Source organism: Haliotis rufescens, unplaced genomic scaffold (genome assembly GCF_023055435.1).
Source record: "Haliotis rufescens isolate VD_foot unplaced genomic scaffold, xgHalRufe1.0.p SCAF_13, whole genome shotgun sequence".
Classification (NCBI taxonomy): domain Eukaryota; kingdom Metazoa; phylum Mollusca; class Gastropoda; order Lepetellida; family Haliotidae; genus Haliotis; species Haliotis rufescens.
The window spans coordinates 3,337,748-3,363,423 of NW_025963813.1; the positions used below are offsets into that span (position 1 = coordinate 3,337,748).

The 25,676-nt window shown below is 41.2% G+C and overlaps 1 protein-coding gene across 1 annotated transcript in view; it reads left to right on the forward strand.

The window, feature by feature from the left end:
- Positions 1-8,154: 8,154 nt before the first annotated feature.
- LOC124116915 (neprilysin-like) overlaps positions 8,155-25,676 on the forward strand; it is a 76,898-nt gene continuing 59,376 nt past the window's right edge. Inside the window, exon 1 of the mRNA XM_046478548.2 lies at positions 8,155-8,552. Coding sequence (XP_046334504.2) covers positions 8,470-8,552 — 83 coding nt within the window. The 5' untranslated portion in view covers positions 8,155-8,469. The remainder of the gene's footprint in view (positions 8,553-25,676) is intronic.

Genomic DNA, 25,676 nt, shown 5'->3' on the forward strand with positions numbered 1-25,676 from the left:
AGACAACCCAGTGGTCGATATAATGAACATCGGGGTGCGATGACGTGCTATCAACCAAGTCACCAAGCCTGGCCACTTGATCCATTAAATCGCCTTACAACCAGCATAGGTTGCTGGGGACCTATTCTTACCCAGAGATCCGACGGACCTTATGATCTTCGGGGCTTCGGAGTATGAGATAACGGGTTTTTAGCGCTTGGCAAACTCGTCGCTCGAATGAATCAATGAAGTACCTTGAAGGTTCTAGCTGGACTATATTTCCACAATACATTTAACGAATCTTGAGGTAAAAAAACGACAGAAAACGTATGTACATTTGTATGAACAAAGATCAAAGCAAAGGACACTGGAGCGTGATTTACGCCGCTTCGATCAGTACTACACCACGACGTGTCATCGTGATGAGGGAGGAAGTCACTGGACTAACATCTTGTCCTTAAATGAACATATTTACAGAAAAAAAACTGTTGTTAAATTATAGTTATAAAATATAATAAAAAGGATCCCAGAAACGTTCTTCATATCCTGATACTGCAGTAATCTAGACTTGTCAAACATTATAGACTTGCATGGGCTGTATTGGATATATTGGTCTCAGGGTCTGTATGGGTCTCTAACTGTTGTAGGTGTTACAGGTTTACCGATTTGGTGATGCCCACGAGCATGCGTATACCCATTAGGGAATCGAACCCGGGTCTTCGGCGTGAACACCTGTAGGTTACCCCAACAAATGTAGAACATGTTAATACTAAATGATGTGACCGTGCATATCACGATATCAAAATTGTCAAAACTGTGGCAATGTGTTCAAACATAGAGGTTGTTAATCTCAGAAAACGCAAAATGGAAAGACACGACTGAAATCAGTTTTCTCAATGACCGAGTACAAAGTCTGTGAACAGGCTGGTCTGACGTCAATGATTAGGACCGGGCCTGCCAGAAATAATTTTTTAATCCTGATAGCAAAATTGACAAATCACGTTTAACCATAAAAAAAACCCAGTAGACAGGCACTTCAAGGCCATTAGACCAAAATAAAATTATCGTACGAAAATACACGTAAGCTACGAATGAGTGAGTGCTAAAGTACATATTTCATTTTTATAACACACTTTAATTTAATGTATTTACAAGCTTTGAGATATTCCTTCTCACCGGGCTTCATTTAAAGGCGACCTTGGGTCATGGATGAAGCAAGCATGTTTGACACACATCATGTCATTTTTGTTAGACGTTAAATCATCTGTTCTTTACACACACACGCACGCACGCACGCACGCACGCACGCACGCACGCACGCACAAGAGGGCCATTGCAGCGGTCACAAAATGACATGACAACAAATAACCTGTCTTCAAAAACGCCCGTCATGTTATACGAACCATATGCGTCAGGATATGGTGTTACATAGATTGCAGTGAAAACGCGCGATATCCCTACACCATTGCTGCTCGAGTTATGAGGTGTCGGAAAAAGTCGATGCCCGATGTCATCTCGGACTTTTTACCTCGAAGCCTTGTTAACTCGAAGTACTTGGGAGCAGCATTGTTGAGTCAGTTAATATTACTAGCGGACAATAACGTTATTATAAAGTTCAATAAAATATAGTTATTCTGAAATTAAATACTGCATCTTTCACTAAATATTCCTGCAGACATCTCCCAGACTTCGAGGTTGCAATTATCAATTTGCGTGTTCATGCACGCCGCACAATTTGGATGTTTTCGTGCTTGTTGGGAGCATGATACTCAAACGCCTGTTTTTTTAATTTAAAAACACACAATGATTGGTCAGCTAATCAGTTGATTATAAAAAAACCACACTTTTATTTAACCGTAAACAAAGCAAACGTATGTTATGGATTGCTGAAAAGCAACGTCTACGCGCTGTGGGTATGCTGCAAACAGAGATGGCGCAAAACGAAGTTGTCTCATATTTAATGTTCATCTTAACAGAACATCATCTCTTTGAAGACGTCATCTTCAGCAGGGTAACTCTCGCGACTTGTCACCGACCGGAAGTCCACGTGTGACGTCACGCCAACAAGACAACCATTTTCGGTTTGTGCATTTCAACGGAATCAATCTCAAACTGCCACCTAAACAACTCGTAGGCAACGGTTGAGGGGCACAACATCCGGCCCCGACGTCCAGCGATACACCCAATTCTGCCTTAACGTCACCATCAAGCACGCCCAGCTTGGTGTAGGCAGCATCTGAGGTCCAAGAGAAAAGACTCTTTTTACATCGGAGTCCCTATGAATACACAATGTCATTTAGAAAGTGTTCAAATGCAACAAATGTTATATTTGGGATAACAGTTCTTAGTAAAGTACAAATTCTTGTACTTCCGGGGGCTGAGTCCCATTCGGGATTCGAGTCTACACTCTCAGTGTGAGGCACCTAATCGCCAGCACACAAAGTCAGTGATCTAACCTACTCAGCCACCGAGGCTTCCACAATAGATTGGAACAGTATACTGTTCACTTGAATGGGATGGGACGACATCGGTCGAGATCATGTCCTATATATACCCTTTGTGCATACGCATGGACGTAACGTCAAGATGCGGCAGCATAATGCCTACATGTTGCACGTGTTGTATGAGACTTTTTAAGGCAACATTACATTGCTGTACTGCCATGGCCAGCTGTTTCTCCTGACCTCTTCACCACATCCTGTCTGGGACGAGATGGATCGACGTCTACGACAGGACCAGAACCATTGCTGTACTGCCATGGCCGGCTGTTTCTCCTGACCTCCTCCCCACAGAACATGTTTGGGATGAGATGAGTCGACGTCTACGGCAGGACCAGAATCAGCCGGTAACGCTTGCTCGTGCAGTTGAGACAATCTTTGGTTGACATTTGGAACTGTTACAGCATTCTCCAGGCTGTTTTCAATCGTCTGGTGTTTTCCATGCGCCGCCGCTGCCGTATTAACGCAAATGGTGGTCACACCCGGTTAACCGGATTGCAACACCAACCCGCTTTTAGGGCGTGTCGCTCTGTCTCCTGTTGCCAGGTATTGGTTTTGTGAATGGATTTGCTATGATAAAACATTGATCAGACGAATGACCAAACATTTACACCACTTTATATGAAATATATTTTCCTGGCTCACTTTAATACCATTCAACTTTGACAGGGATATTCCAATCTTTTCAGGACAAACCATCTCATATATTGTTTGAACTAGCCAATCAAACATCGAACTGTATAGCAATCTAAACCCATGATTAAACGTTATTCCAAACATACACACCTTTTGAATTAAATAACACAAAAAATAAATTGATATTAAATTTCCTTTTCCTATGTATTTAGTAACGATAAATCAAATGTGTTTGATTAGGTGTAGGCGATGTGAACAAGATGTTGAAGGACGGCAATTTCAATTTTCAATCCTAGGAAGGAAGTTGTAAAAAATGCCACGCTTACAATTGAGACATTATGTGAGATGGGTCATAAAATGTGTGCTTGCAGAGTGAAATTATTTTCAAGAAACTTCAATCAAACTTGCTAGGAGTGACATTTTGCCAGGACCTATTTCTTTTCAATGTGATCGTTCAGCGCGCACACGTTTAAACGCTTAATCCAGTCAGTTTGTGTCCTGGCATTGTGGTAAAGGTAAGGCAACACAAGAAAAATAAGTGTGTGTCGGGCACATTATAAGTGAGGAGGGCGGAAGATTGAAAACAAAAATAACGCGGGAGCCAGACTTATTAATATTATTTTCTTCACCAAGACAACAAACGAACAATGGGCACACTCGGCCCTTTAATATAATGTCAGTTGTCAAAATTTATTTCACGGATAACAGAGTATGCTTCAAACGACACGGGCATTATATCAATATATACTTTTCAAAATATATTTTTGTTGGCAATAAAAATGACTGAATTTTAGAGTGACGCACCTTCTTGAACCTAAACGAAATAAGGTTGAGTGACAATTCTTTTATAAACCTTCTCTTTTCTGTTTCTCAGTGAGTCATGATAAAGGTGAGATAAAATTCAGTTTAAATCATATCACGGACAACGTTGACATTTACGATATATACAACGTTGGTGACCACCACGACCACGAGTATAGTGCAATCAAAACAAGGATCATAATCAGGGCGAGTCTGGAATTTGAACCCGCTGTCATCGGATCCTGCCACGACTGAGGGAAACAAGTCTGTTCAGCGAATAACTGTCCAGCGGATGTGAAGCCCATTCTTACCACCCATAACTGTTATTTAAATGTAGTTTGCAGATAGGAGACCTGTTCGTAGTTTAGTCATAAAAGTTACCGCCACACTACTGTGCGTTATGCGTAGTCATAAAAGAAAATGTTTCCTTTGAACTTCCACAGTAGAACGTCACAGCATAGAACAAACCAACAGTTCAGACACGTCAAGCAGTTTACTGCTAATAAAATAATATAAACGTCAAGAAAGAGGAGAGAATAAAGAGTCTGGCGATGAGGGGGGCCTCAATGTAATATTGCAAAGCAGGTAGAAACGTTTCACCTTGAGACAAGAACAGAAATGAGTGGGCGTGGGGGCATGCTACTGCGTGATGTTGAACAGGTGGTATGATCTTACTACCAGTCAGGATGTTGGCTGCGTTGCATTCATAACACAATAAGTTTGCATATTTCCTCCTTGCAATTCTTCTCCCTCATATGTATTGTCTTCTTCTTGTCCATACATTTAAGATTTTTTTTTAAACCCATACCTTCACCCAATTGTCCTTCCTTTATGCTGCACAAACACGCACACATACGCGCACGCACACACACACGCACGCAAATACGCACGCAGACACGCCGGTACACGCATCTATCAGATAGCTCACATAAGTCATATTATTCAGTGACTGGCTTTATGGAGGGATTGGACGTCCACCATGTGTCCACACACGCACGCACGCACGCACGCACACACACACACACACACGCGCGCGCGCGCGCACGCAATCACGCACGCAAACAAACAAACAAACAAACACACACACACAAACATGTAAACAAACATACACACAAACAAACACACATACGCAAACACACACACACATAAACAATCTCACACACATACATTCACACAAATAGACACACACAAATACGCACACAATCACACACAGAGACGAAAACACCCATACAAGCGCGCGCACACACAAAGAGACAAACACTCACACAAACACACTCACACTCAAACGCAAACAAACAAACAAACACACACACACATCGTTAACACTATACATCTATAGTTCTAATCTGAACTCTCATTAGTACTACGTTAATGGACATCCGTCTCATTGCATCAGTTGCATTGGAATGTTGCATTTGTCGTCCCGACCACTTGTCATTAATCGCTATGCTAATGTACCTCCGAGAGTTATGAATTTAGAGCTGAAACCTTCTCCTATGTAGATGAACAACCGTGCCTTTCACACCACCCTCCCTTCTTTAAGGGAGGGCACGCTCAACTCTTTGTTGCCCAGTACTTTTGAAGTGAGTGAGGTTTAACACCGCTTTCAACAGTATTTCAGTTGTATCAGGGCGTGTCAGTTTGATGTGGGAGGAAAGCCCGAAGCAATGCTTGATGCTGGTGTCTATGTGAAGACGTAACTATTTCCCATTGTGAAACTGAGGCAATATCTCTATGTACTAATGGCAATAATCAATTAATACTTGTTTAAGTTAACAGGCCAAAAAGAGGTTTTTGAATTTCTTGAAGAAAACATTCCAGAAGCCTCATCCCATAAGGACTGATATTGTACTGATTGAACCCGACAATTACAAAATCTTACTCTGTAGGTAAGCTGACTGATTTGGTCACAAAAGAATCTAGCCTAGTTTACTCATTGTTTTTTTACCATTATGCATTCTAGACTTCTTGATGTAAACGCTAGTTATACTTATTGTATGTGACCTTTAAACATTCTAGCCGTCTTGATGTAAACGCTAGTTATACTTATTGTATGTGACCTTTAAAAATTCTAGCCGTCTTGATGTAAACGCAAGTTATACTTTTTGTATGTGAACAATAAACACTCTAGCCTTCTTCATGTAGACGCAAGTTATACTTATTGTATGTGACCATTAAACACTCTAGTCTTCTTGATGTAAACGCTTGTTATACTTATTGTATGTGACCTTTAAACACTCTAGTCTTCTTGATGTAAACGCTAGGTATACTTATTGTATGTGACCATTATACAATCTAGTCTTCTTGATGTATACGCTAGGTATACTTATTGTATGTGACCATTATACACTCTAGTCTTCTTGATGTAAACGCTAGTCATACTTATTGTATGTGACCTTTAAACACTCTAGTCTTCTTGATGTAAACGCTTGTTATACTTATTGTATGTGACCTTTAAACAATCTAGTCTTCTTGATGAAAACGCTAGTTATACTTATTGTATGTGACCATTAAACACTCTTGTCTTCTTGATATAAACGCAAGTTATACTTATTGTATGTGACCATTATACACTCTAGTCTTCTTGATGTAAACGCTAGTTATACTTATTGTATGTGACCATTATACACTCTAGTCTTCTTGATGTATTAGCTAGTAATACCTATTGTATGTGACCATTATACACTTTAGCCTTCTTGATGTAAACGCTAGTTATACTTATTGTATGTGACCATTATACACTTTAGCCTTCTTGATGTAAAAGCTAGTTATACTTATTGTGTGTGAACATTATACACTCTAGTCTTCTTGATGTAAACGCTAGTTAAACTTATTGTATGTGAACATTATACATTCTAGCCTTCTTGATGTATTAGCTAGTTATACTTATTGTATGTGAACAATAAACACTCTAGTCTTCTTGATGTAAACGCTAGTTATACTTATTGCATGTGAACATTATACACTCTAGTCTTCTTGACGTAAACGCTAGTTATACTTATTGTATGTGACCATTATGCATTCTAGTCTTCTTGATGTAAACGCTAGTTAAACTTATTGTATGTGAACATTATACATTCTAGCCTTCTTGATGTATTAGCTAGTTATACTTATGGTATGTGACCATTATGCATTCTAGTCTTCTTGATGTAAACGCTAGTTAAACTTATTGTATGTGACCATTATGCACTCTAGTCTTCTTGATGTAAACGCTAGTTAAACTTATTGTATGTGAACATTATACATTCTAGCCTTCTTGATGTATTAGCTAGGTATACTAATGGTATGTGACCATTATACATTCTAGCCTTCTTGATGTATTAGCTAGTTATACTAATTGTATTGAACCATTGAAGACCCTTGTCTTTTTTATGTAAACGCCAGTTATACTTAATGTATTTGACCATTTAATACTTTTGTCTTCTTGATACCAATATGGACCGCCTCCCTGGTCTGGTCGTTGCGCGTCCGAGGGCCGCGTCATTCCAAAAGACGTAAAAAGATGGTACTTGTTGTTACCCTGTCTGTTACCCCTGTGGGGTATTCATGTTAAACTGCGGCATGGTATCTCAGTGGGCGACAACTATAAATCGGCATCAGTCCGGACTAGTACAAGCAGCCACACGCAGGCACGCGCGCACGCACGCACGTGCATGCACCTCGCTCTATAAGTGTTATCATCTTGGACGCGACGTTAAACCCCATTTCACCTCACCTCACTTGATACAAATACAATTTGGTTGAATTTGACAATTAAACATTGGTAGTTATTTAATATAAATACGTCAGCCGATTGAATTGGATCATTTGACACCACATCCTTCGACAAAACGCTTATTGTATTGGAAGCTATATTAATTAAATGTCACCATAAAACAGCAGGAGCATGTTTCATGTTTACGATACATTTGGAAAGATCAACACTAAAACATTCTCACCTGAAGTATGGTTTAACGTATGTACACTCAACTACTCTTTGAGTGGTAAATACTAGTGAAGCTGTTTGCAACATCTGAATCCTCCAATCACACTTTCTATCCTACACATTCCATCCCTCCTAAACACTTCATCTTAGGTTATGTAAAAGCACTTAACGATCGCAACCGAACCCGCCCGCCCTTCAGTTAACCATGTCCTGAAGTTAGCTGCCCTAAGACCCGACTCCGTACAAATGACCGTTTAATGAACATATTCCGTTCATCTTGAAACTCAGCTGTGCGCGACAGTTCTGTCAATCAAGCTCTGCGAGTAATGTACACCACGTTACGATGGATGATTAACGCGCGGTACCTCCCCTTTATAAGCGTGTATCGGTTCTGTCTCTCTATATATATCCCAATTATGCAGTGCAAACTCAACGCTACAACCACCTGTAGGTAACACGGACGCCGACCGCTGGACAACGAACTCACCATGCCATACGACACAGCTGAGGCGAGCGGACTGCGAGACCAGTGACTGTCGCAGCCGTGTTTCAGGGGGGTTCTCAGCGTCCGTCAGCGACAAAGCTGGTTGATTTAACTGAGCGGAGTACTTTAGGAACGATCGGGACACTATGGCTTCCAACGGAGGGAGAGCTGAGAACGGCATCGCCTTGACGAGTAGTAACATTGCCCTTACAGAAAAGCCAGCCATCACGTAAGTACCTTATAGTATAAGTCCTATCAATATTCCTATTCGTTGGAAGTATGTATATTGAGTGTGGCACCGCGATGGTAAACCGCTTTTGTGTTATTCGTATTTAAGCTTGCTATAGGTGTTTAATATCCGTAGAAATATTCCAGTGACCACGAAAATGTTTTGTAATTGTTCACCTTCGAGGTTCGGCAATTGTACACTTATTGAATGCAGAGAGGAACAAACCATGTAGAGGTATCTGTTGTGTTAAGTGTTTGTTGTACATCTACTATAGTCAACACTGTTTATAACGGACTCATTTTACCTTTATATTATGTTGTTCTATTCAGTGTTCGTTATGCAAATAACAGTCGCTATATGGCTGATATTTTCGTTCCTGGCAATTATTACCAATGACACGTTAAATTGAAACTAAATCATTATTACCAATACACAAACACATTCCCTTCACCAATGCTCTTAATAATGAGTCTTGGCTACAATCGATGTTTCCCTGTGCTCGATTTCGTAATTACAGAACATACACCTTATGTAACAGCCTAATTATTCCGAGTTGATTGTTATAATACAAAGACCACAATGACGCATATCCTGGGATTCTTGTATAATCGTTCATCCTGCAATTCAGCAGATATGTATATATATATATATATAAAATGAGTGTGAATTCACGATGCCAACGAGATCAAATGTCAGCGCACCGCAATGACGTCAGAAATCAGTTTGGCACCAATTGTGTAACTTAAGGTCGTTATTCTATTACAGAACACGTTCCAGAATATGCATATTCCAAACATCACGCGTCTGAAACAGTCAATCAGTCGAGGCGTTAAACATATTCCAGGTGCACACTGAATACGGCATCGCTTTCTCGCGAGAATAACTAGTTTTTATTCACGGCGTTCAATCAGTTTAAACAGATAAACAAATAAAGTGAGAAAAAATCCTATTATTTGTCGTTTTGATGCCCCTGAGTGCGAAATAATACACCAGCGATATAATCACGTTGTTACAGGGGGGAACTCAAGGCGAGATGTTCGTGGTGTGTTGTCTCTTGGCACAAGAGAAACAAAGGCGGTTTCTTTGATGTTTTCAGAGCCATTGTCGGTTTATCATTTGAACATTGGTCGTTATTTCACATGCAGAGCAACATGATTTACTACTTTGAATTATTCAAGCATATTTGAATACATAAACTCGGTTCGGTAATGAGGACACGCGTCATAGACTCGGATGACAGAATACAGATATTAAGAAAATATTTTTTCTCCTCGGTGCGACATATACTTGTCAGTATAAGTCATGATGCTAATCTGCCTTTGGGCGATGATTGGATCACGCGTGTCAGAACACTCCCCGTGACTCGGTCCTTGATGAACAGCGGTACTAATTTATTTCACGGACGTAAACTGCAGTCGTGGTGGATTGTTACGTTTAATTTCCGGATTTTGAAATGAATGAATAAGAGATAGTTTTAGATCGCCTTATAAATGAAGATACGCAGCTGACACTGATTATGGAAACACATGGCAGTGAATTGTGTTGAAGTCAAACCCGGATCTCACCAAGTAGACTACACATATAGTGCACTCTTTGTCTTGCTAAGGTATGGATGGGGGTAGCTCGGTTGCATCGACGTTTGTCATGGGTATCAAATACCCGAGTTCTATACATGGGTGGTATGGGGTAGCTCAGTGGCCCAAGCATTCGCCATTTCAGTCATCTACCCGGGTTCTATAAAGGAGTTTGGGTACCACAGAAGCCAAAGGATTCACTCGAGTTCCGAGTTCCGAGTTCCGAGTTCCGTAAAGGGGTGGTGTGACGTAGTTCGGTGACCAAAGCGGCCCAATACTCGGATTCTACAAAGAGGCGGTGTGCGGTAGCCCAACGACGAAAGCGCTCTTTCTTGACGTCAGATAACCGGGTTTACAAAGGGGTGGTATGGGCTGCCAAAAACTTGCTTTTTTAAATTCGTTCAATAGACACAATAAGGTTATTTATACTGAGGTGATATATCAACAAAGTTGACTTAACGTGGCATTGAACAGAATTCCACTAAAATAGCACCGCAGTTTACAACGGCAGTTTACAAAGGGATCGTGCTGACAGACCACACACACACACACACACACACGCACGCGCGTGAAATCACAAGTTTCAAGTAAAATCTGTCATTTTCTCTTCACTAATGATTACATTTTGCACAAAACCTGAATCCGATGTTAAAAATTTGAACATTTTGTTGTTGTCTTCGATCTTTCTTGTTCGGTGGATGACAGCAAGGGACGTAACTCCTCCTTCAATCTAAATGATCCGGACCTAAACTCAACTTTAGATTGCACTGTATGTACATTTGCTACGTAGTTACTAACTATATATACTGCTGTTGCCTCGCGGGAAACTTTATGATGTGAAGTAAAGTGATGTGTAGTCTAGACAAGAGATTGGATACGGCTGGGTTTGAAATCAAGGGGTTTTATGTCCGGAAGTCATTCATGCTTGCGTCATAAGACTGACGAACAATTTCCTAAGTCATTCTTCAACTGGAGAGTTAATGCAAAGCTGATTTTTTCCCCAGCGGTCTTATCACAACATTTCTTCAAGAACAAATTAAATAACAGTTCATCGTTTTCTGGCTGTGCAGGGGGAGTGCATGTGGTCACACGTCTGAGCTATCATTGCAGGAAAACAGGTTGTTAGTAAGGTTGTGGCCTTATGATTGAAAGTGTACCGATTTCATTGAATGTTTATCGTTATGATTGAAAGTGTAGCGATCTCATTGAAGGTACAACGTTATGATTGAAAGTGTAGCGATCTCATTGAAGGTACAACGTTATGATTGAAAGTGTAGAGATCTCATTGAAAGTTTAGCGTTATGATTGAAAGTGTAGCGTCCTCATTGAAGGTGTAGCATTATGATTGAAAGTGTAGCGTTCTCATTGTAGGTACAACGTTATGATTGAAAATATAGCGTTCTCACTGAAGGTGTAGCGTTATGATTGAAAGTGTAACGTCCTCATTGAAGGTGTAGCGTTATGATTGAAAGTGTAGCGTTCTCATTGAAGGTGTAGCGTTATGATTGAAAGTGTAACGTCCTCATTGAAGGTGTAGCGTTATGATTGAAAGTTTAGCGTTCTCAGTGATGGCGTAGCGTTATGATTGAAAGTGTAGCGTTCTCATTGAAGGTGTAGCGTTATGATTGAAAGTGTAGCGTTCTCATTGAAGTTGTAGCGTTATGATTGAAAATGGAGCGTTCTCATTGAAGGTACAACGTTATGATTGAAAGTGTAGCGTCCTCATTGAAGGTGTAGCGTTATAATTGAAAGTGTAGCGTTCTCATTGAAGGTGTAGCGTTATGATTGAAAGTGTAGCGTTCTCATTGAAAGTGTAGCGTTCTCATTGAAGGTGTAGGGTTATGATTGAAAGTGTAGCGTTCTCATTGATGGAACAACGTTATGATTGAAAGTGTAGCGTCCTCATTGAAGGTGTAGCAATATGATTGGAAGTGTAGCGTTCTCATTGAAGGTGTAGCGTTATGATTGAAAGTGTAACGTCCTCATTGAAGTTGTAGCGTTATGATTGAAAGTGTAGCGTTTTCATTGAAGGTGTAGCGTTATGATTGAAAGTGTAGCGTTCTCATTGAAGGTGCAGCGTTATGATTGAAAGTGTAGCGTTCTCATTGAAGGTGTAGTGTTATGATTTGAAGTGAAGCCTTATCATTAAATGTGTAATTTCATTGGAGGTGAAGCGTTATGATTGAAACTATAGTGTTCTCATTGATGATGTAGCATTGATTGAAAGTTTAGCGTTCTCAGTGATGGCGTAACGTTATGGTTCAAAGTATTGCTTTCTCTTTGATGGCGTAGTGGTATGATTGAAAGTGAAGCGTTCTCGTTGACGGCGCAGGATTATTTTTGAAAGTGTGACGTTTTCACTGAAAGTGTCAGGTTATGATTGAAATGGTACAGTGTTATGAATCAAAGTATAGCGATTCCATTGACGGTATAGCGCTGTGATTAAAGGTGTAGCGTTCTGATCATCTCCCCGAGCAAGGGAGTTAACTGACTATAACTATAACACATGGGGTTACATTTTGACTGGACTTACGAGTCTATGCATAGTCCAATCAAAATCGCGCAACGAAATCGAAATCCGATTCGTAAACTGTCGCGTAGAGTTCGGTCGATTGCAGGATTTGCAAAGCATGTGCACCGTCAACTCCTTGTCAACAGATATTTTACACATCTTTTCATGTTTTTAATCAAGGTGCTCGCGTGATTTGATGCACTTCGCGATGTAAGACCCGTTTTATCACACTATAGATCTTGATTATCGGTCAGATCGTCTTGATTGGGCGCCGCCGTTTTGTTTGAAGCAAATGCAAGTGATATGAGAGGTGGAATCTGATTGGTCCATGGGAGAGGCTTAGAAGGGACATAACTCGTAAAAGCCAGGTGGCGCTACTACCGAGCCCAGAAATTTCAGCCTAGTTCGGCAAGTCAGTTAACTCTCTGGCCTCGGGAAGATGCGTTCTGATTGATGGCATTTAGCCTTATGGATGAAGGTGAAGCCTTATCATTAAAGGTGTGACCTTACCATTGGTGACATTGAATTAACATTGGAGGTACAGCGCTATATATAATTCATTGCCTGGGATATCATTGACGAAAGAGCGTTCCGCTGCAGGAGTAGCGTTATAGTTAGCAGTGTAGAGTATATAATGTGACAATTGTATCAAAAAGAACCTTTTGGGGTGGATCATTTGACATCCTCTGTGTGCATGGTGGTGATGTTAGTGGTGGTGGATTTCGTATGGAGAGTATGATTTCATCAGGCCCAGTTGGGTGGATTACCTGTAACCCCAACGGAGAATACTCCTCACACCGGGAGCTCTGAACCTACCCGACTGTTGTATCCATGGCGTTTAACGGGGTCCAGGCACCGGTCATTGCCATGTACAGACAGCATGACGCATCCCGCCGAACAAGGAATTAACCGCAGTAGCCGGTACATACACTCAAAAATAATGAATGAAGATAAATTCACTGTTACTTGAGTTTAGAATCCCTGTCTCCAGCCATCAGTATTGTCTCGCTTGCTTGGTTTTATATCAATCTTGTTATATAAATTTCCCTTGCTGCCGGCAAGAATGGAGATTTATTATCGGGCGACGTTACTGTGGCGATCAACACGAAAAGCTTTTTTCCTAGATTTCCCGTGGGCGCGAAAACTTCATGGAAAGCTGACAAAATAGGCCCATTAAGATATTCCATGTGTCAGTTTCCAGTGTCTAGGTTTACAGTTGACGCTCACGCTCATTGACGTTTTAGTTGTATAATACTTATTGAGACTTGAGTGAAAACATGTTAAGACCTTATCAACCATGGATTTATCTCAAATCTCTGTGATAGAAGGGTCCATGCCTCACTACTCCCGGTACTTTGGTTCCAATAGCCAATACCATGTTGAGTTTCCGGGGCAGAAGGGTCCGAGTACCCAGTCTTCACCTGGCGATTCCGGTCCCGTACGTATACGGAATCACCCCGTGGGTATTCCGGGCAAAAACGTCCCAATACTCAACACTGGTCTCCCCTAGGGTATCCTGGGCAGAGAGGTTTCAATACTCAACACTGGTCTCCCCGTGGGTATCCTGGGCAGAGAGGTCCCAATACTCAACACTGGTCTCCCCGTGGGTATTCTGAACAAAGAGGTTCCAATACTCAACACTGGTCTCCCCGTGGGTATTCTGGGCAGAGAGGTTCCAATACTCAACACTGGTCTCCCCGTGGGTATTCTGGGCAGAGAGGTTCCAATACTCAACACTGGTCTCCCCGTGGGTATCCTGGGCAGAGAGGTTCCAATACTCAACACTGGTCTCCCCGTGGGTATTCTGAACAAAGAGGTTCCAATACTCAACACTGGTCTATCCGTGGGTATTCTGGGCAGAGAGGTTCCAATACTCAACACTGGTCTCCCCGTGGGTATTCTGGGCAGAGAGGTTCCAATACTCAACACTGGTCTATCCGTGGGTATTCTGGGCAGAGAGGTTCCAATACTCAACACTGGTCTCCCCGTGGGTATTCTGGGCAGAGAGGTTCCAATACTCAACACTGGTCTATCCGTGGGAGCAAAGGTGTCCGCGTGCCGAGCAATAGTCTCCCATAGCGAGTGAGCGAGTGAGTGAGTATGGGTCTACGCCGCTTATAACAATATTCCACCAAAATCACGACGGGAGACACCAGAAATGGGCTTCACAAATTGTACCTAAGTCGGGAGTCGAACCCGGGTCTTCGGCGTGACAAGCGAACGTTTTTACCACTAGGCTACCCGACCGCCCCTCTCCCATAGTCCCCCATACTTGTCTCTGTAAGTATTTTGGGGCTATATATGTCAACAATACCCCTTGCTTGTATCTGTGGGTATTCCGGGGCGATATATGTCAACAATACCCCTTGCTTGTCTCTGTGGGTATTCCGGTACTATATATGTCAACCATACCCCTTGCTTGTCTCTGTAGGTATTTCGGGGCTATATATGTCAACCATTCCCCTTGCTTGTCTCTGTGGGTATTCCGGTACTATATATGTCAACAATACACCTTGCTTGTCCCTGTGGGTTTTCCGGGACTATATATGTCAACCATACCCCTTGGTTTTCTCTGTGGGTATTCCGGGGCTATATATGTCAACAATATCCCTTGCTTGTCTCTGTGTGTATTCCGGGGCTATATATGTCAATAATACCCCTTGCTTTTCTCTGTGTGTATTCCGGGGCTATATATGTCAACAATGCCCCTTGCTTGTTTCAGTGGGTATTCCGGGGCTATATATGTCAACAATGCCCCTTGCTTGTCTCTGTGGGTATTCCGGGGCTATATATGTCAACCATACCCCTTGCTTGTCTCTGTGGGTATTCCGGGACTATATATGTCAACCATACCCCTTGCTTGTCTCTGTGGGTATTCCGGGGCTTATATGTCAGCAATACCCCTTGCTTGTTTCAGTGGGTATTCCGGGGCTATATATGTCAACCATACCCCTTGCTTGTCTCTGTGGGTATTCTAGTGCAGATCTGGCCTATGTATGTAACTCATTCGTTACTGCCTTCGCTAGAACCTTTTCGGTGATACGAGCAGTGTCGAAGCGTTGTCTGGAGAAGATTCGTCACAACTCGCATGTTTCCGTTACGTCATTTGGCTTGTCCTGGAATGACACGAGTTGGTCACGAATTCCGGAAGCATGTTGGCGCAGTGGTGATGATTTCACACTGACGTACGAATGAACGAAGTATTTGAATCAGCATCAAACGAACTAAAACGACAAGTTCCGAAAGAGGAAACACATGAAGGTTATATTGTTTGGATAATTTATATAGCCTCTCGTTTCTGAGCGCAGTAAAACAGGAGTCATTATCAGTGATGTTGTAGCGTTATGCTTGAAAGTGTAGCGATCTCATTGTGTTCTGTATTTGTATTTTCAAAATCGTGGTGGTTACAAAATGAAACCGAATCGTTGAGATAACTGACGTCTGATTGGTTGTAGAACCCACGCATCCTATATTTGATTGGGCGGCAAGTTCACTCCGATTTCACCTAACTCGGCTTTCTGTGAATGTGTGTAAAAGGTGACTATGCTTGTCGTAAAAGGCGACTAACGGGATCGGGTGGTCAGGTTCGCTGACTTGGTTGATGCATGTCATCGATCCCAATTGCGTGGACCGATGCTCATGATATCAATCACTGGACTGTCTGGTCCAGACTCCCCCCAGCCCCACTCCCCTGAATCCCGAATGCCATCTATGTTTTTCAGTCTCACTTGCTCACCCCTGAATCCCAAATACAACTCAACACAAATCAAAAAAGCACAAACCTCAAGTCTGCTTCTAACTTTGTTGTGACTAAGGATCCTGACCGGTGTTAACGCACACATAGAGAAAACAACGCGAGTTTGTTTTGTAATGGTAAATATCCGGTATTAGGAATAAACATTGTATCCAGCGAACCTTGGAGGGCTAAATACATTGAGTTTAGTCCTTCCTAACGTAGTGTTCATTCCTTTGCGTCAATCCATCGGCCCGTCAGCTAGAGTTATTGCCCTTTGTCAAAGGGAAGCTATTCCAATACATAAGACGTCACTGCTAGATAGAATCTACCTGGCCTGTCGAATGTAACTATAAATCCCAGAGGCCAACAGTTATGGAAACTGTGTCCTCTCAAAGTAGTTTCTCTCAATGTATATCTCCCTGTTATCAAACCTTGTAAAATTCCCCAATTACGTCCCTGTATGTGTTCGGCACTCATTTTCGGTATCGTAGTCTATTATTTGATTGTGATACGATTTGTCTAAGGAATTTGTCCAGATTCCTGTTGCTTAATTCTGACTCGTTCGCTGATAGACAAGGGCGACGCCATATTTGTTTGTAAACACTGGAAGTAGTACCTACCTGACCTGTGACCGTGAAGATCCGGGGTAGAATAGGTTTTCAGCAACCCTACGTGCCGTAAAAGGCGACTATGCTTGTTGTAAGAGGCGACTAACAGGATCGGGTGCTCAGGCTCGCTGACTTTGTTGATGCATGTCATCAATCCTAATTGCGTGGATCGATGCTCATGATATTAATCACTGGATTGTCTGGTCCAGACTCGATTATTTACAGCCCGCTGCCAGTTAGTTGGAATTACGCTGAGTGCGGCTTTAAACAACCAACCAACCAACCAACCTGTCCTTTTACATTTGCATATTTATACGTATATGACCCCGATGGATACCGTTTTTATCCGCTGGTTTATCTTGCCGAGAACCTATACCCATAAATGGATGAAACAGTGATCGGTGATTCCCCGTGAAATACCGGTTAAACCGAGTCTCTTGTAACCCATACTCGTCCCAAGTTGTGTCTCTGCGTGCATAGACGACGTGGCTCGTTGATCACGTTGTCAGCCAGTGGTTTGCCTGGACCAGAATCGCTTATTTACAGACCGCTTTGATATAGCTACAATTCTGCTCATACATTAGGATTGATTATGTCACAATCCAACATTCCTATCAGCCATAAGTAAAATCAGCAAAAGAAGTTTGCGTCTTAAACCTATATTGCTGTGTTTTCTCACATATTTTGCCTATTTGGCTTCTAAAAGTGGTCAAAAGTGGTCTGTTGGGAGATCGGAAATAAACAGAACGAAGCCAATCAGTTAATTCTAGATGGAGAACAGGACTTTATTTTGCTTCATCAAGGTTGATTTCATTTCATTCGTGGAAAGGTCATTTAATTTCGACAGATTAAAATAAAATTTAAATCTTTAGCTCAGATGTCTTTGCAATTTAATCGCCGTTTTGTATTGTGAAGCGTAATCATTTCTTGGTGCTGTGCAGTTTCAAAAATGACTAGTGAAAAAAACGATTCTTTCAAAACGTGGTTTCAATTCGGTGGTTCTCGAACGCTCATTGAGGTTTCAACCATAATGCTTTGTCGTCGAATATTTGATTTTTAAAGTTTTTATTTTGGTGTTCACAAATAATCAAAATGCAAAATACACAGTAAAAATTACCATTTTTCTATTCTGCCTACGATAATGTTCGTCAAAGACGATTTCAAATGTGAAACGAATGTTTGACAAATGCTGCTTCGTGTACCTGGTATGGTGGTACTTAGGCCCTGGATATCATTACATGGTTCACGGCCAAACATGGGGATTAACTCACAACGAATGTCGGCGATTCGGTGTGCTTTCCGGGTTAAAAGGTCCGTGGATTTATACGACAGGAATACCGAATTCGAACCAGGTGGGTCAGCGTCATGACCCGGAAAGTCCCGCTAAATGGAGGGCCCTTGCCTTGTTTGTCATGAAGCGTGTAATTAAAGAGGGCGAACGTTTTCCATCAACCCCAAGGTGGGTCTCTGACGTTGAGGACTGACGACCCCGTGTAGCGTTGGGATTTAAATAATATCAACAACTCATTCATTGTAAACACCAGGTTTAAATGGTTACAGAAAGTGAATTATTGTGTCAAGATAGTTTGGTATTTTATTGTTTGATAGAAAAGGGAGAAATTTCGAACGAAACTGCTGGGCAAAGAAAGCATCCACTTGGAAATTGGATTTGACCAAAACATTACAAACGTTATCAAAACGTTACCCGGCTGCGCCGAAACACTGCAATGGTCATGTCCAATACACAACTGTGACAGTCCTAGCCAAATACACCATCATCAAATAACCATTTCATGTTTGTTTCATTTTGAACCACCATCATACATGTGTGTATACTTTCTTTTGCCAAGCATGCAGTTTATTTACTTTAATGTTAAAGGGAGTCATGGAGTTTTGTAAGATTTGTTTGTTTGTTTGTTCTTTAACACCGCACTCAGCAATATTCCAGCTATATGACGGCGGTCGGTAAACAATCGAGTCTGGACCAGACAATCCAGTGATAGACATCATGAGCATCGATCCACGCAATTGGGATCGATGCAAGCATCAACCAAGTCAGCGAGCCTGACCACCCGATCCCGTTAGTCGCCTCTTACGACAAGCATAGTCGCCTCTTACGACAAGCATAGTCGCCTTTTATGGCAAGCATGGGTTGCTGAAGATCTATTCTACCCCGGATCTTCACGGGTCAGTTTTGTAAGAATATCGATTACTTTAATTGAGAATATATGGTACTTTCAAAAAGTGAGTTGGTGTATACCTCTTTCTGAGCAGTGTGCCCTAGGCGGGAGACACGAAGAATGGCCTCACACGTAGACCCCATTGGGAGAATCGAACCCGGGCCTTCCGTGTAAGAAGCTGAAGCTTTGACTCCGTTCATGTATAGTTACCACACCCTCCCAGTTTCATATGTTAACTACATGCAGAATATGGTTAAATTATGTACCTTTTCATCGTTATATAATGACACCAGCGTTGTATTTTTATGTATAAATGATATAAGCAAATGGTTATTTGTATATTTTTTTACGTATATCATGTTTCTTCTTAAATTTGATTCTTCAATTGTCAAATATAACCGTTTATGAGCGAACCTTTTAAGTATGTGTGGGTATTATTTAAGTCAACGGGTTGTCCAATTCACCGTGTAGAGTTCCGTCCCTTAGACTCACAAGACACCTAGGGTCGTGGGTTCGAATCCTATCCCATGATTAGGTTTCTGAGGTATTCCAGCACCGTTCCCGTTCTCGTGAATTTCGCCAAAGAGGTAAACGTCTAAAACCTGCATCATTTCAAGCTTTCCTCCGCATCTAACTGACACGCCATGATATAACTGAAATATAGTTCAAAGCGGCTTAAACCAAATTCACTCACTCACTGTATACATTATTTCGTAGCTTCGATGGCAATTGTTGGAATCCGTATAAGTTTATTTTGTGTAATTCCAAAAATGATTTATAATAAGTACCGCCCTTTTCTGGTAACACTGACTTTGCAGGGATCAAATTCCTTGTTATCTCCCTCTTGTCTCAGTTAACAAGGCCACCGTCACAGTACCCGGCGTTTGACCCTTGCTCCGACTTCATTGCTTATTCTATCCTTGTATAATTATTATGACCATACATTCACCATGTTGACAGGTTAGCTACTTGACCGAGGTAATGTGTGCCACTTGCTCCTTATAAAGACATTGACAGCGTTAACCCCGATCCCATGAGCAAGGAGTGAACTGTTGGGATTACAGGATCCTGTGATCGTGGGTTAGAATCGCATGATTATCATTCCTGGTGTGTCAGCACCATACATACCGGTGCTGTACTTTGCTAATGATATCAACCACTAGACTGTCTGCACTATTTACAGGCCGCCGTGGTAAAATTGCTGACTGCGGCGTTAAACAACATTCACTCACGTAAGAGTGGAGTAATCTCATCGGTTGGTTGCAATGTGTGACTTGGTTGTTGAGTGTGTGTCATGGTACTCCGACTGCCCTGCGTGACCGTTGCCTATGCTATCAACCACTGGTTAGCCTGGCCTATATTATTATTATTATTATTATCATTATTTATTGCGTCGTTTCCCTTCCCATAGGGTAAGGCACCAGGCGCTGAATGGGAGCCATTTTAAGGAAGGTTGGTTCATGACATTATATGCGTTGCTTTGCATTTATTACACGTGGAGGAGGACGGGTCTCTTGTCGCCATCTATTCAGATTAATCTAATTTAGCCGGCTAACAGGTTGGACGTTCTCTTTTATTGTTCCCTTCACATATTACCATTCTTTTCAGTTGTTTTCATGACAAACACCGACACGCGAGCACGTACCTTTAAATTACGTCTTTTGCTGCGAGTCACACGGCACCTTTCAATTTTCCCCTTCGTTTAAAGCAATCAATTTTGTTGTAAACACTGGTTGTTCGAAGCCAGGCGTAAGTATTTAATGGAGTTTGTTATCTATGTAATTAACGGATTAATTAATGTCTCACCGTTAAAGTTCAAGGAGAGTGTACACAGAGTAACATAATCTCTTGGCTATCGTGAGCGACGGAAGCGCCCGTAGTGGCAATGGTGGGTAAAATTGGAAAAAGAAGCATTTTAACTGACATTACACAATTTAAATAGTTTTAAAAATACTGCTTTACTTTCTAAATTACTATCCCTGTTACATGTACCAACTTAATTACACACATAAGTAATTGCTCTGCGAGATACATAGAAATGATCGACACTAGTTCCCATTAAAGAATACATTGTTACTTTATGTTTACGCAATAACTATGCGCTTTGCACAATTAATCATATTTGTATTAATTATATGCACACATTATCAAAAAGACCGAATATTGATGCCAGGCGCGTCTTTAATCACAAACGATTTACGAATTACCCCGCGTGTTGTTTAATTTTTAAAATAATTTCTTTATTTTCTCTATGGCATTTACACGGTTCTACAATACATGACAACTTGACCAAAGCTTATTGAAATAATCTCCAGTACAATTAAGGATGGAAGTATTCTTTGTTCACTTATAAAATACAATGAGCTCCTTTCCTATAAATTGGATGCTCTACCTACCATTGATATGTTTGCGCATGTATTGATTCCAGTATTTTGGGACATGTAATACCTCACCTTTTTTGAAAACTTTTAAGCTCAACATCTGATGGATCTGGTAGAGTTGAGAATATATACGGTAAACTACGGTTATAACGAACTCAAAGGGACCACTAATTTTAGTTTGTTGTAACCGTAGTTCGTTATAAACATATATACACCATATATACAGCAAATGGCTTGGACCAAAAAACAGTTCGTTATATCCGCCAGTTCGTTAGAAGCGTGTTCGTTATAAACGTAGTTTACTGTAGTTACATTTTGGGAGATTTAGAGACTTTAACACAGTATTTCACACCTAGGGAGTTAAGTCACTTGATGACCAAGTACACCTAAGTGTTTCACATTTTCTAAATACATTGTCATAATTCAAGCCAATCATTTCGTGGAGATCAGTACCGAATTTAATTCCAAGTAGATCTGTCGGACTTTGCCCCAAATCAAGGTTCCGTTCTTGGCAAAAAGTTTAATTTATTCAAAAGCGCTTGTTGCATCCTGCCCAGGTTATCCTTGTTTTGTCTATTTGAACTTTTTAGCTAGATAACCCAGCATAAAACGGAGAACCTGAAGTACAGTATAGAGGCATCGTTCTGAAGGGTCCAGAAAACAAGTTGTGCCATCTGCAAATTGTGAGAGTAAATATTCAACATCAATCTTAATACCTTTTATGTTTTATAGGAATTTGTTTAAAAGAAAAACACCTTGCAACAATGCCATTTTTGTGGAAGGCATTTTCTTTTTTTCAAAGATCTGAAGCATAATATTGTTTTCAAGAATTTTCAGCTTCAATTTATTTTTCGATAAAATCGTGGCGTTGAAAGATTTGACAAAAGAAATTACACTCACTTTAAATGTCTAAAGAAACATCCACATGACACAAAAACACATCATAACACAGCGCACATGCTGCCAACGTAACGTAAAGCAGATATGACGCTGTTGAGAGCAGAATATCCTCTTGCACAAGTTTCTAAGGCAATACTTATTTGTTAAAATCATAACTTCTAGATTATATAAATAATAAGAACAAGTTGTCCCTGTAGAAGACTGGCGCCGTATTCTCGTAATGCAATGAGTCAAATTACACTTACTGCACAATGAGGCGAATGCGTGACTCACGGTACTAATTAATGTAATGCCATCCATTTCGCGATTACTATGTTTTTGTATGTTGTATCATATCACCACAATTACTTATGATTTGTGATGACGTATTTCAACGTATTCTGTTTCAATATTTGAACAAAACAATACGAAAATATATTGTCGTTATCCGCAGCAAATTCTCACCAAGTGGGCGGAGTTGGAATGGATTAGAATGGACTCTCAAACTTGGCAGATGCATGTCATCACCTCCCAATTGCGTAGATTGATGCTCATGATGTCAATCACGGGATTGTATAGTAATTAGAGACCGCCGTCAGATAGCTGGAATATTGCTGCGTGCGGCGTTAAACAACGAACAAACAAACAGTGCGAATCTGAGATTCGAACTCAAGACCAAATGATTTCTATAGGAAATCTCTAAGTGGAAAAAAAACAACAGGTGTGGTGCCTTGTAGAGGAAATACGGCAAAATGTTTACCTCATCAAATATTGCAACCTGTGACACAGTAACGAGAGAAAATCTGTCGGGCCACGAGGTCGGAAAAAAACCAGGTTGACAGGATTCGGCCAACATATTATATTTTTTAAACTTCAATGAAAATGATATATGCCCATGACATCCGGCAACTACTCCTAATTACTGCATGGTATTTCGTGGTGACCCCTGTGGGATACTGGGCTAGAAATGTCCCCAGTAACCTATGCTTGTCGAAATGGTCGACTAAAATGGATTGGGTGGTCAGGCTTTGTGAATTGATTGTTTGGGTGCCCCGATGGCGTGGAGCGTTGTTCATGCTTGCAGTTACTAGGTTCCTTGCACCAGACTCGATCATTACAGTAAGGTGATGCAGCCGGATCATTCCTACCGCGGCACTAAGCATCGTTCAGTCTCTTTTTAACTTATAACGGCATTGTTATGGTATATAATTAATACATTTGTCATTTAACCGGTGGAAACTGAAGATTTATTTCAAATCCACTCTAATTTTCTGTTTCCGTGCCAAAGTAAAATATGCAATGCTTATCATTGTGGACTGATATATATGTTGTGGGATTGTAATGCTGCTCGTCCGTCTGATGTGTTTGAGTTATTTAGAACCTGTGGAATAGCAAAGTGTGGGTACTACAGGACGCTGACGGGCGGTGTGACAGGTGCGACAGGCGGTATGTGACATGTTACCTTGTGTCATACCGTAGAGCGTTGTCACCATCGCCATCATCATCACCCCCTTGTACCCCTGTACTTCTCTGTTCGGGGGGAGAGGTTGGGCTCATCATACGTCACACTGATGACCCGGGACCAGGGGTTTGTCTGGGAATAATGATTGAGTAAGTTGAGTATACGCCTCTTCGGACAATATTTCAGCTATATGAGGTGAAATGGGGTTTAACGACGTGCATGCGCAGTTTAACATGAATGCCCCACAGTGTACCGACTCCTAGCCGACCAGTCCTTGTTTTAGCCCCTTAATGCCGTGCACCAGGCAGGGTAACAACAAGTACCATCTTTTTACGTCTTTTGGTATGACGGGTAGGAGGCAAGTACTGCATGTCTTAGACGTTTGACATGAAAACATCGAGAATGGGTATGTATGATCGGACAATAAGGTTTATTAACTAATGTATCAAAAACAAAAAAGAGAGGGAAGACATATGTTTTTAAGTAAAAACACATTCTAGTTATACAGTGAATCGTCATCAGTTCGGATTAACAGGGCTTTACCGTATTTCCTGCATGGGTGCTGCACCGGTCATGGCGGACACATTTGTAAGCTAATATATCTAAATGAGCCCCAGTTTTGTATATTTCGCTAAAACACATATGTTCACATACATATTTGTCTATGTGCAATTAAAATAAACAGTACAAATGATGTAATGGATTCCTCATGCTCGACAATTGGTGTAACACATCATGAAGTGATTTTCAACACCCACGCCGGGTTACCTTGGTCAGTGTTGTTGCTCCGTTCATGGAACCACCGCATTATTTGGTGAGTGGCTCAAGGGACAAACACAATTTCCATAATCATAACAGAGTTGAGTCAATTGTATGATTCCGAGTATATCATAAGCATGTGTTTATGAACAACTATCAAATAGTGATGATACGAAAAGGGGACAATACCCTGCCCCACCAGTGGCATCGTCACAAACACATGCAAAGGCATGTCAATTGTTTCCCTGTAAAAGAACCGGAACATGTGGTACAGACCCAGTGATATACCTGAAAAAATGCTGACTGTGGCACAAAACGTCATTCACCCCAGGTCTTGCCCCCAGATTATCGCAACCTTCAACTGAAGACAGGGCTTCGCCATGGTCTACAAATTTGTCAGGTCAGCATTAACATAGTCCAGATTACAACACGTTTTGTTTGTGTCACGTTATAAACCTTCTACAGAGGCCTGGTTTTATGTACTAAGGGACAGGCCATTTGATATTTTGGGGGCGAGATGGGGCGCTGGGATTTTGTATGGAGACAAGATATTTTTTCCAGATACATCTGAAAAAACCCAGATATTCTTTTTTAATTAAGACTATTAGTCTGAATGCTTTTCCTTAAAACAAACCTCCCCTTGCAACAATGTTTTTTTTGTGGTAGTCTGGGTTAGGCCTCCACCAGAATATCATATGGTCGGCGGTCACAAAGAACATTAATATAATCGCCAGACAAAGCTTCGGTCATGACTTTATTAAACATTGCGGGAAGACACGTTCACATAAAGACAATGATCCTGAAGCGTTTATCTATGCAATACCTGTACTGAAACAGTCGTGTTGTTTATCGTTTGTATTTACACGTCAGGTGGATGTGATATGTGACTGTTCCAATGGGCACACCTTACGTTTTTATGGGAATTTCACGACAGTTCAAAATAACCACCTCTAACCATTGTCTTTATTTGTAGGTGTGTTAGTAATTGAGAAGAGCTACCACACAACTATTATATCATTGCAGACATACTTAT